Source organism: Glycine max, chromosome 18 (genome assembly GCF_000004515.6).
Source record: "Glycine max cultivar Williams 82 chromosome 18, Glycine_max_v4.0, whole genome shotgun sequence".
In the NCBI taxonomy this organism is placed as follows: Eukaryota; Viridiplantae; Streptophyta; class Magnoliopsida; order Fabales; family Fabaceae; genus Glycine; species Glycine max.
In genome coordinates, this window is record NC_038254.2 from 44,613,148 (window position 1) to 44,626,709 (window position 13,562).

General features: G+C 31.8%; 2 protein-coding genes across 2 annotated transcripts; one reads left to right on the forward strand and one right to left on the reverse strand.

The window, feature by feature from the left end:
* Window positions 1-1,291, reverse strand: LOC100306383 (uncharacterized). Its single transcript, NM_001251051.2, is given in 2 exon segments — window positions 1-445; window positions 937-1,291. Coding segments are annotated over 2 exon segments (420 nt in total). The 5' UTR covers window positions 1,218-1,291; the 3' UTR covers window positions 1-306.
* A 6,529-nt stretch (window positions 1,292-7,820) lies between these two features.
* Window positions 7,821-10,408, forward strand: LOC106797010 (uncharacterized). Its single transcript, XM_014770671.1, has 11 exons — window positions 7,821-7,943; window positions 8,036-8,303; window positions 8,404-8,488; window positions 8,605-8,735; window positions 8,823-8,879; window positions 8,996-9,132; window positions 9,361-9,518; window positions 9,623-9,743; window positions 9,813-9,977; window positions 10,058-10,132; window positions 10,253-10,408. Exons 1-11 carry the CDS (start codon window positions 7,821-7,823, stop codon window positions 10,406-10,408), a joined length of 1,476 nt encoding a protein of 491 aa, XP_014626157.1.
* The last annotated feature ends 3,154 nt before the right edge of the window (window positions 10,409-13,562 follow it).

Sequence of the window (13,562 nt, forward strand, 5' to 3'; positions counted from 1 at the left end):
TATTTATTGGGCTTTCTTATTGAGAAGTGTACTTCAAGTACATACAACATATGCACACAATTAGACAAGAGATTAAGAGCATCGGGTTATCATGATACGGGAGAGAAAAACACAAATCAGATACATAATGCAAAATGGTAGTATTCTGAAGAAGTTAAATTTGTGTCTTTCTCTCCTATCATGGCATATTATAATGTTCATTTCATAGGAAGAAACACGAGGAGGGGATATTAATAATATATTATCCTTATATAATTACATAATAAGAAAAGAAAGAAAGGGGAAAAGTAGGAAGCATAATGTTGTCTATTTGTCAATTTGGTTTAGTTTGCCCAAACCATTGCAACGAGCACAAACGATTTGGGTTTGATCCTTTCGTGCTGCATTGGCCCTCAATGTCACATCAGCCTTACGCACAAACCCTGCTCCATCACATTCAGGGCATCTGCCACATTCATATTCATAAGTATCATTAACAAATCATCCTCACCAACAAACACATATTTTATGTATACATTCAAATTCGAACTCTAAAACCGTCCTAAACAAGAATTACATAAAGAGAACACTGGGAAAAATAATGCTTTTTGAAAAAAGAGAACACTTCAAGTTCCCAAGATAAAAAAACGTCAACTCAAAATAGTTTCTTAATAGAAATTCTTAAGTCTACACTAATTGCAGCATCAATGAGAAATGGGTTGCCTAACACACCCCAAACAAAAATGAGATTAAACACACCTATAGAAGTGATTGATACAGTTAATTATGTTCTTTCAGATATGGTTGATACAATCTTTTTCATTACATCAATAATTGTTTAATTATATTTTTACTTGAGGAAAATTAAAGTATTGCATGAAAGTGTGTACACTATATATTAAAGCCATCAAGTATTACAATGTTAATTGTTGGGAGAGAAAAGATGATGGAATTTACGTGTCTTTGCGGGAGAAGAAGATGGGGAAGGCTGTTCCAATGAGAGCCACAGCAATGGCACCAGCAACAAGGTAAGTGGTGCCATCAGATGAAACATCTCCAACTGCAGCAACCACAATGGAAGAAGATCTATTCCTGTTCCTCTGAATCCGGGTGCACGGTACCCTACCTGAGCCAGCAAATGAGATCTTAGTAGTGTTGTTGGAAACACCAACACGAGGAGGGAGATTCGGTGCATTCTTGGGAACCATGGTCTGAAGCATAGTCGTCATGGATGCCATGTTTGCTGGCACGAGATTTTGGATGTGAGAAGTGAGATTTTAGAAGGACTAAGTGTTTTTGTGTTCTTGGTCTTGGATGTTAACATGACACATAGCATAGGTTTTATTTTATGCATGAAGAGTTGAAGATGGTTTGAAAAATATTTGGATAAGGCCACGTCAGCATTACTTGAGATTTTCCAAGGAATGTGGATAAGACAGGGTGCACAACCCAGGTTTTTAGCAGGAGAAGGATGTTAACCACATGAAAATGAAGCAATGTAAGAATGAGAGGGTTACACGAGGTTGCCTATGTGACTCTGTCCCTTGCGACCACATTAAACAACATGTGTGGATCCGGTTTAGATTTTTCATTTTTTCTTCTTCACATGTTTTTTTTTTGTTAATTATTAATTTCATCTTTAAATCATTTTAAAGTATTTAATTTAGTCTTCAAGTTTTTAAATAATTTAATTTAATTTTTAATTTTTTTTAAAAATATACTAATTTGATCATCTTTGTTCAATTAATTAGAACTATCAATTTCAGTTTAGATTTTTCCTTTTTTCTTCTTCACATTTTTTTGTTTAATTATTAATTTGATCTTTAAATTATTTTAAAATATTTAATTTAGTCTTCAAATTTTTTAAAATTTTAATTTAATCCTTAAATTTTTTTAAAAAAATATACTAATTTGATCATTTTTGTTCAATTAAACTGACGCCGACACGTTAGAATTATGAATTCCAGCTAGTTTTGTTTGCAAAGGCTGACAATTTTTAATCCATACTATATTTTATTATTATTTTAAAAAAATAAAACGATTCCATTTCTGATTTGTAGTATCTCTTGTTCGGTGTCAAAACCGAAGGGTGGCTGATGCCTGACACATCCACGCGGCTTTCCAACAAAACAGAGCGAGCCACCATTGATGCTTTGCAAAAAGAAGGAAATGTTATAAAATTAAAATAAAATAAATAAATGAGATGAAAATGTAAAGTTTAAGTTAAATAATAAAATAGCTTCACTTGACAGAAATTTTTAAGGGAAAAATAATTTAAGGAAGAAAATTTTAATCAGCATGGGTTGAAGTGCGCAAATATTATCCTTAGATAGGAAACATCCTCAATGTATTGGTAGAAAAATCTGATTATGTTTCTCTCCCAAAATACGACAATCAGTTGATTTCGATCATGTGCAGCGAAAGGATCCGTGAACCTTCTGAACACCATGTTCTTGCTCTCAAAAATAATTTTTTCATAAGAAAGGAAAAGACAAAATTTAGAGAGAAAGAAATCAAATTGTTTAGTATGCTTGCGTGTCTTTTCCCGAGAGGAAGAAAAGGATATATATATAGGCATAGACTTTCTTATGCAACAACAAAAATCTAACAGATCTTAAAACAAATAGTTTATTTTATAAAAACAGAATTAATATGAATAACATATTTTTATAAATTTTAAATTATAAAACAAATATTTATTAGCATTCCCCCAAATAATTTAAAATTTTAAAATATTTTTTTAAAAATAATTTGTATAGAAACGTAAAAGAAAGAGCATGTGATATTGTATTTTGGTATAAGCAACCTTCTAAGTTTAAGTCTTATACCTAGTGTTTATGAACTTCCACCCAAAAAAAATATAATGACTTAATTGTCTTGAACTATACCTTTTTTAATCCGACTTTAGTATACAATCCCTACAATATTGACGTTCATTTAGGTTCTAATTAGTGGTAGCGCGTTACATGACCTTGCACATGTATCTTATTTCGTGAGTGTCACTTAGAAATTAGCCCATATCTCAATGGCAGTCCCACCACCACACTCACTAGGTGAATCCTCAAAGAGTGGTTTGTGACCCCTACCCCTATAATAATTGTCGTCGGATTCATTAAGAGGTATTTTTTTATACCAAAAATACACATATATAAATACCTCAGCCTTAATATTGTCACAATTTATAATACATCTCGTCATAGGAATGAGAAACGGAACAACTTCGCAAAATTTTATTTTGGTGTACTTTAGTCAACAAGCAATTTCGTTGTTACCCGTTAAACTTCATTCATGGGATCACCAATCACATGGAGATGAGTATCCATTGTTGTAACTAAATAATAGGCTCTAGTCACATCCCCTCAACGACTCAAGTACTTGTTGGCGCATCAACCCTTGTGTAAGGGAATCCGCAATATTATTTTCTGACCTGACAAAGTCAAGAGAAATGACACCATGAGAAATCAAATTTCTGATAGACTTATGTCTCACTCTTAAGTGTCTTCTTTTTTCATTAAAATTTTTGCTAGTAACTTTAGATATAGCAACTTAACTATCACAATGCATTGGAATTGGAGGTATAGGCTTATTCAACAATGGCAAATCATATAACAAACTTTTAAGAAACTCAGTCTCACTAGTAGCAATATATAAAACAATAATTTCTTCTGCTTTCATGGTAGAACGTGAAATAATAGTTTGTTTAGCATATTTTCATAATACTACACCACCAACTAAAGTAAAGACATAACCACTTGTCGATTTTGTTTCATCAGAAATCCAATTTTTATTAGTTTTAAGAGAACTCATTTCATCATTAATAGCTTCTTTCCAAAAAGATGCATCAATTGACCTCATGGCCTCTTCATAAGTTTTAGGATCATCTTCAAGTAGAAAAGAACAAAATTCAAAACCAAAATCATTAACCTTTTTAGATCTTTTACTTCTCCTAGGTTCAAAAATAATGTCCTTATTAGCATTACTACAAGATGATAAATTAGAACAAGAAGTATCACAAACAAATTTAGACAATTTATTTTTCAAAGGAAAAACATTTTCAAAGAAAGTGACATCTCTAGATTCCATAATAGTACCATTAGAAATTTTGGATACTTCTGAATTAACAACCAAGAATCCATAAGTAGTATTATGCAAAGAATATCCAACCAAAACATAATCAACAATTTTTGGTCTAATTTTCCTTTTCTTATTAATAGGGATGTTAACATTTGTTAGACATCCCCACACTTTAAGATATTTCAGATTTGGTTATCTTTTTCTCCATAGCTCATAAGGGATTTTTTTCAAAAAAATTTATAAGGTACTCTATTAAGAATACGACATGCAAAATATAAAGTTTCATCCAAGTGTTCATTTTATTGCTTTGTGTGTTGTATTTTCACATGTTTATTTTTGTTAACAAGGAGTTACATATATAGAGGCAACCAGTCACCAACACATAGCAACAAAATACTTGCAGCAATAATATTAAGAAACAGAAAATAAAAATTGAACAATCTTCCTAACATCAAATACTTGTTACGTTCACAAAGGAAATTGATCAAGTAAAAGATAGCTTCCTAACATATAGGAATGAAAGTAGTGCGATGCTTTTAGTTTTTCAAAGAAACTCATCCTAAAAGCATTTTATCTTTAAAAAACATAACCGATAAAGAAAATATATTTTAATTTTAAATTTCAAATTATAAGAAAATATTTTTCAACAATCACCCACTAATTTAAAATTTAAAGAAATGAAATAATATAATAAAAATATTTTTAATGGAGCATAATACATTGCATTTTCATCCATTAATTTTTCAGGCTTACTAGAAAGGGACTCAATCATATCTATGACAGATATTTTGGTAAAATAGAATGCTATTTGTAGAAAAGACTATGCAAGAAATAAAATAAAATAAAATAACAAAACAACAGTATTTTTAGAGAGAAAACATGCAAAGGAAAATAATTTAAGGGATAATTTTTTAATTAGTCTAGGTTGAAGCGCACAAATGCTATTTTTAGAGAGAAAACACCCTCATTGCACTGGTAGGAAAATCTGATTGCGCTCCTCTCCCAAGATATGACAACCGGTTGGTTTCGATCGTGTGCAACGAAAGAATTCCCGAAACGAGTTCCGATCGTGTACAACAAAATGATCTCTAAACCTTCTGAACATTTGCTCTCAAACATAATTTTTCATAAGAAAGGAAAAAATAAAATTTAGGGAGAAAGAAAGCAAATTGTTTATCCTACTTATATTTCTTTTCTAGAGAGGGAGAAAAAGATATATATAGACATACACCCCCTTATGCAACAACAAAAATTCCAAAGTAAAACTATCTGACCGTTACCCAACATACAGATAAAAACAAACGTAACAAATACATAATAAACTACATCAATCCACTAAAACAAAATCTTAAAAAAAACTAATTTTACGTAACAAATTCTAAAACAAATAATTTATTTTATAAATATAAAATTAATATGATTAACATATTTTTATAATTTTCAAATCATAAAACAAATATTTACCAACAGGGTCAATGATTTGGCTCAACTAGTAGGCAGAGGGCAAGTTCATTGGGGAGACCAAGGGGGAGAGAGATAAAGGGTCCATGTGCACCGCCACGACTCTTCTCCACAACCACCTCACCATAACTAATAATTCTTCTTCTCCATTTCGCAACGCTCAATCTAAGAAAAAAAATCATGGATAAATAAAGAGGATATTGATTTGAATGAGGTATCATGTAGTGTAAGATGAAGAAGTGATTCAATTTTGGGAAGGGGAGGGAAGGGCGTGTTGCAGCGGGACGAGTAGGAAGTGCTTTCGTTAGGAATTGTTTTATTTATTTTTTAAATATAATAAATATACTAACAGTTAAAAATACTATTTATTCATAATAGTTTTTTTTTAAAAATTTGTAATCTTAACAACATCAGTCTAATTAGACAGAAATGATTAAATTGATATATTTTTAAAAATCTTTTGATAATCAAATTAAATTTTTTAAAAATTTGGAGATCAAATTGAATATTTTAAAATAATTTGAAAAATAAATTGATAATTAATTCTTTTTTCTTCAAGAAAATAATATTTTCTTGAGACATGATAAGCTATTGAATATTGACACCTCCATTGGCAAAGATTCGAAGTTATGATTCTTGGTTTTTGTAACATTAGTTATTACACTAGAAGGATATTCAGCTGATCGAATAGCTGAATACTCTCCTTAAATAAGAGCGACACTATAACTTTAAAACAAACAATTTTTAAAGCTTTGGGTATTTGACCTATTGAATAGCTGAATACCTTCCTAAAAACAACCAAGGTATAAGCGTCATTGTATGAAAGCGAGGTCTCAGGTATTCAACTGACCGAATACTCGAGTACCCTGTTACAAGTGATAATCATCTATCATGATACAAACAAGGCCCTGACAATGCTGACGTGGCATTGCCAGGGCTAACGTGTCACCATGCCATCGATCCAACTTCCCGCCTAAAAAGGTCTTTCACTGTGCATTAATTGTTTTCGTCGTTTTCTGCGTTGCCTGTTCAATTACCAATGCGTTTTCTAATTTTTTATGCTTTTCAATGTTTCATGTTTTCCATTGCTACGCGCCTTTCCAGTTTTCCATTTTCCATTTCCATTGTGCCTTTTGGATTGTGGGTTTTGAATTTTCTCCCGTTTCGATTTGCTCTCCAAGCTTTGCATTTTTTGTTGGACTCACCATAGGTGCTCTTTCTTCCTCATTTTTGTTTATCGTTTTCAGCTTGGTTTGGCATGTATGATGAGGTTTGAATATCGGTGTATATCGGTGTATGTGTTTTTGTTGTGCTATATGAGTTTTTGCAGGCCAACAAGACAAAAGCTTGGACCTTTGTTGATTTTATCATTAGTTTATCTTTTCCTATACCAAGCTTTTCGATTTTTGGTCGGTTATTTTTGTCTGTGAACCATTTTTGATGATGCATGTGCATCCTTTATAAGGTTTTCTTCGTCATTTTTGTTTTTCGTTTTCAGCTTGGTTTGGCATGTATGATGACTTTTGAATATCGGGGTATATCGGTGTATTTGTTTTTGTTATTTTATATGAGTTTTCGCAAGCCAACAAGACAAAAGCTTGGACCTTTGTTGATTTTATCATTAGTTTATCTTTTCCTATACCTTGCTTTTTGATTTTTGGTGGGTTAATTTTGTCTGTGACCCATTTTTGCCGTTGCATGTGCATCCTTTATAAGCTTTTCCATTTTCCATTTTCCATGGGTTAATTTTGTTTTCCGATGTATATCGGTGTATGCATTTTTGTTAAGGTATATGAGTTTTCGATTTTTCGTGGGTTATTTTTGTCTGTGAACCATTTTTGATGATGCATGTCTATCAGTGAATACGTTTTTGTTTTATTCTTGAGTTTTTGCAGGACAACAAAACAAAAGCTTAGACCTTTGGGCATTTTATCATTATGTTATCGTTTCCTAAACCCAGATTTGTTGTCTTTTGGTCTTCATTTTTGTTTGGCTTGGTTTGGTATGTTTGGTTTTTTCACTTCTTTATCAGTGTATGTGTTTTTGTATGAGTTTTCGCAGGCCAACAAGACGAAAGGTTGGACCTTTGTTGATGTTGCATGTGCATGTTTTAGTACCTTTTTTTTTTGTTGTTGTCATTTATTTTGTCAACCCTCATTTATTTGTTCAATCCTCTTTAATTTGGTTGTCTATTGGCGGAGAATAACCAAGAAGCCGAAGACTATACCTACAGGTTTGTTCTTCAATTGTCTTATATTTGCTTAAGAAGTATGTATAATGTGTTTGACATAAATTTATTTGTAGTCATGTCTCGCAAAGAAAACCTCCTATGTGAACTGCATACAAAGAAAGGTACTTGGAAGATAGTGATGCGAATAACTGATATGTGGCATCTTAACAAGCATAATGGTCGACAATCCATTGAGATGGTGTTGATGGACCACGGTAATTTAAATGTTCTTCAGTTTAACAAGTTTTTCTACTTTAGTTAACTGACAAGTCTCATTTCTATTTGTTGCAGGGTACAAAGATTGGGGCAACTCTATGGCAAGAATTGTTCCCTGAATTTGAGCCCAAGTTGCGTTGTGGTGGTGCATATGTTATTCAGAACGTGAAGGTTGTTGATACTCATTCTGACTACAAAGTGACTACAATTAAATATTTGGTTTATTTTGTGAAGACAACGTCTGTGAAAGAGGTAGAAAGACCTGAGATTCCTCCTAATGTTCATGCCATTACTTCATTTGCTGATATAATTTCAGGCGTTGCAAAACCTGATACTTTAGTTGGTATGCAATTTATCTTTTTGGTACGCTTCATTGTACGCATCATTAGTTGGTATGAATATATTCAACATAATTGGCATTACTGTGTCTGCAATGTAAATAGATGTTGTTGGTGCTATTGCTGAAGTGATTGAGCGCAAAACAGTTAATCCTGCATACAGAGTGACTATCAAGTTGAGAGACAACAGGTTTTTTTAATTTTAATCCAGCTCTGCAGTATTCTGTGATCTGTAATCAAATTTAATTTTGTCATTCTACCCCAGTTGAGACACAACATGTATGTATATGTTTTGCTATGTTATAGTCATGCTGAGATCATCATGACTGTGTGGGAGGAATATGCTCTTCAGCTGGATGATGCTATTGAGAAAAACCATTTTGTGCAAAAGCCATTGGTTGTTATGCTAACCCTTGCTAAGATCAAAGAACCCAAGGGTCCTTATTAAGTCATTTTCCATCTATTAAATGTTTCATTGTTTACTTCAATTTATGAATGCATTATACGCGTTATATTTTTTGCAGACAAGTATCCCCTCAGTGTACAAAATATAAAGCATGGTTCGAAGTTGTATGTGAATGGTGACATCGTAGAAATCCAACAGTTTCATGATAGGTACAATGAATGATTTGAATTTCTTTGCTGGGTTATTAAGCAGTTTGGTACAGGTATACATTTATATTCTTCATTCATGCAGTTTACGTGTGCATTTATATTGGCGGTCTAGATGATGAGGGTGGTGTTTCTCAGTCGCAGTCTACCCAGTATTGCCAAGATAAGTTTTTGCATAATGCTCAAATAGTGAGCTTTGGTGAAATAAAGACTCTGCGACAGGTAAGTCTATTAACTATTGTTAATTTAAAATGATGAGAGTCATTATCATTTTCAAATATTGTTATTTATTATTAAAGTCATTGTTTTAAAATTATTATATTCATTTTATGAACTTAATCTGTTATGATATTTCAAATTTGTTATGAACTTAGTCTATAGTTAGCCGAGGACTTTGTTATGATATTTCTAATTTCTTATAATTTTTCAAGATGAATTAAACTTATTTAGGATTGTTACTGTTTGGCTGTTGGCACTGTCGATGAAGTGATGATTGATACACCATGGAGTTATGACAGTTGTCCATACTGTACTACCACTTTTAATCCATTAAAAATAGGTGCAGTCTGTCGTTCGTGCCAGAACCATGTTACTCACACTATTCCAAGGTAACATCTATTTTTCACCAAATACAAATTGAATTAAATTCGAATTTCTGTTGTTTAAGTCATCCACATTCACTGTTTTCTGTAACAATGTTTTGTTGGTCTAGGTATAAGTTAGTTGTCAAGATGAAACAGAATGGGGAGAAGGCTAACTTCCATTTTTGGGATGCAGTATGTATCAAAATATTTGGTAAAACTGCAGATGAATGTCGTCAAGAGTTGATTGCGGTAAGTTATTTATATCACAAAACGATTAATGAACACAAATGTGTATTTAAAATGGTTTTTTATTTGTAGAGTGGTGATGAGATCAAGGTGTTACCTGCGTGTGTTGATCAATTGTTGGGTAAAACTTGGGTTGTCAGATTCAAACACCGTATACAAATGCACCAATCATCTGTGTTGGATTTTAGTGAACAGAAACATCATATACAATCAGTGATATCCACGCTAGGTCTACAGGTAATAATAATTTGACCATGTCAGTGTAATTTGTAGTTTTAAAAAAATAATTTTTCTTATCAATCTATTCATACTTGTAGGATGAACAATGTATAAGCAACAAGTCACTGACTGTTGGTGTTGCATCTTCATCACAACAAGATTACCATCCTTCAGTAGACATTTTATTTATTTGTTTACATTATTTTTTTTTTACCGGGAATCACTTTAATTATTATTGTATTGCTATTTACTAATAATTGTTATTTACTAATAATATATGTATTGTTACACAGCCTTCATCATCACAGTCAGCTGAATATGATCCTGGAAATACTGTCTTTGTAACTCCTGCAAAAAGAATGTCCGATCAACAAGGAAGTAGTCAGTTTGATAGTGACGAGTTCGCAACATATGAACTATCGACCAACAAGCATATAAAAGCTGAGTAATTAGTTGTTATTTTCATTTAAAAAACTGTAACTTTTTAAGTGATGTATGTATGTTATGTTTGACATGTCATACCTTTTGGTTTGAACAATTAGGTCATCATTATGATGTATTTTGTGATATGGAACAAGTTTAATTACCGATGTATGAAGAATGAATTGTATGGATGTTACAACTTATACCAGCATCAACCTTGAGTTAATTTATAAAATAGATAATGTAGAATATGATAATAACAAAATAATAACTTTAAAATTGTTGATAATGAAATTCGAATATAAGATTAACAATATAATACCAAACATTAATGTCTTTTAATTGTTCTTGAAAACACTGAAATCATTCAACGTTTTGTGTTGTGTTTGAATTGTTTTATGCATTGTATTAAAATGAAATTAAAATTGTTGTCAAATTCAAATTTGTGTAATCAATTTGTTCAGTACATTTTATGTCTTTCATTTTCGTAAACAAAACTTGATTTTTATCATTTTACTATATAATTTTAATATGGAATGTCATACTTTTATTTACATGCAGGTGTTTGAATTCTTTTAAGCATTGTATTAAAATTAAATTAAAATTTTCCTAAGATTCGAATTCGTTTACTCAATTGGTTCAGAACATTTTATGTCTTTTATTTTCGTAACCAAAAATTGAGTATTATCATTTTAATATGGAATATGGAATGTGATAGTTTTATTTACTTGCAAGATGACAAGTACAAACGTAGAATGTAAAGCTTCACATATCAATGCTGACGTAGTTATCAAGGTAACATATACTCATTTACAAAATCCGGCCAAAGGATCTTCTTGGAATTATTACATATACAGGTATGCTGGATGCCTATACTTTATACTTTATAATATATAATATATAATATTATGGCCATAAAAATGATCATGGGCTTATAGCTATAATAAGGCTTATGGGTACAATTTAGATATAGACCAGTACATAGTAATTATTATAGGAGATTTATATAATTAATTGAGCAAATATAGAGTACAAATGTGAACAGGTGCAAATTCCCAATGCACAATATATGTGTCGAAAATTGTAGTAGTCTAATCATTATTGGGAGGTGAGAAAGGTAATCATTATCATTGCGGGAAGTGTAAAAGCCTCCCAACTAATACACATAAGCAATATTAAATATTTTAATTTAGTTTATATAATTAAGAAAACCTTTATTATTATTAACTGTTAATTAAGTGTTGATAGTGGTGCCATTAAATAGTATATTTGAAGAGACGTCACTTAAAAACTGGTTTCCAATCAGCAATAACTGCTACGACAAGTGCATTATGTATTTACTAAACCCCGTTCATTTTCATTCAATAATAATTACAAAAAGTTCAATATATCAAACCACCACCAACAATTATCCACATTTCTTATGTCATTTCTCAAAGAACATCATACAACCCTTAACAGTATGAGTACACAATCATCAACCACCTCCAATGTCGTAAGTTCTTTAACTTTTCCATCCTTCGTCTTTACTTTGTATATGTTTTTCCATCGTTCGTCTTTTCCTTCTCATTTGTATATGTTCAACTTTGTTTCATCACTCATCCTTGCAATGTTGTTAGTGTATTTTACTTTTCCCTCCTTTTTGTATGGTTATTATATATTATATGTATCTTATATTTATATGTTGTTTATAGACTACATGATGTTCATGTTTGTAACACTATTGACTACGATATTCATCATGTTCAGTCCCCAGATTTGGAAAATATGACTGTAAGATTTATGTCTTTTCCTATTACTTGTGTCATACTTCTTATATGTTTATGTTCCTTATAAATTGGTTATTCAATTCATGTGTGTGTGCCTAACTTGGACGGTGTTGACGATTTTCATCATATCTTCCATGATTTCCCTTATTTTTTTTTGGTTTGTATATTCATTATAATTTGCTTGCATTTTGGTTCATCTTTTGTTACATGTTTTTTAAAAATGTCTTCCAAACACAAACCCAAGTACATATATTTTGTAGTGCCTTCGTATAGCGTATTTTTCTATTTTGATTTTTGGTTTGTTGTAATGAACCATTATTTTTGTTTGTGTTGCCTTATAATCCCGCGTGTGTATGATTCACTACATTTTTTTGTCGGATCATTGAATATTAAGGTTTGTATTCGAAACATTAACGATATTTATTGATCATTTTCATCAGTACCTTCGTATACCTGTTGTTATGTTTCATTATTTGCTTGCATTTTGGTTATGCCATTCAGGACCCACCTATGTTATTCGCATCCGGTATGACATACCAATTTAAGGCCGTATTTCATGTTGACAGGATAAGTATTTGTCATCCTCTATGATATTTATCCATTTTTCTTAATCCCACAAAAAAAATAATATATGTTGTAATATTTACATGATCCCATATAAATCAGTAACACGTTTAGGTCTTCCAGAATATCATTGAGGTACCCTCACTTTATCATAAACAATGGGCTCTAGATTACCCAAATTATGTGGTGTTGGACTACAATGGAAACAAGCACCATATAAGAGTTAGAAAATTTAATAATCGAGTCTACATTGCTGATGGTCTCAAACACTTCAGGAGGGATATGAGAATATATGAAGGTGTGATGATCACATTTGCTGTGCCGGACAAGAATTGGAAGTTTGATATCCACTTCTCACCACCACTCCATGCACAGACATGTGGCAGGCCTCCATATTCTGCCAGAGAATATGTGTTTACTATGGATGTCGACAATCGCATGATTGTTAGACTTTATCCATTGGTAACACTTTGGTCATATGAAGTTTGTTTTTGTTTTCTAATATCATACATTTTAAATATTTACTCACTAGCTTCGTTCCAATGTAGGTACTGTCACTCGATGCTGTGAGTTATGTTAATGCAGGAGACGAGTATATTACTGTCCTTGGTGTTCGTGAGCGTCGTCACTTTTGGAAGTTGAGTATCCATAATGGGCTTCAATGTCTTGCTGAGCCATGGTTCCAATTCTTAACAGAAAATGATTTGATGGCCGGTGACGAAGTTGTCTTTTATTTCAGGCCGAATCAACTTCTTTGGGAGGTCATTGCCAGAAAGTAGACGGTGTGGGACGAGGACGACTCCCCTTGATTATTTATCTTCAGAATCCACTAGCCTTTAATATTTTG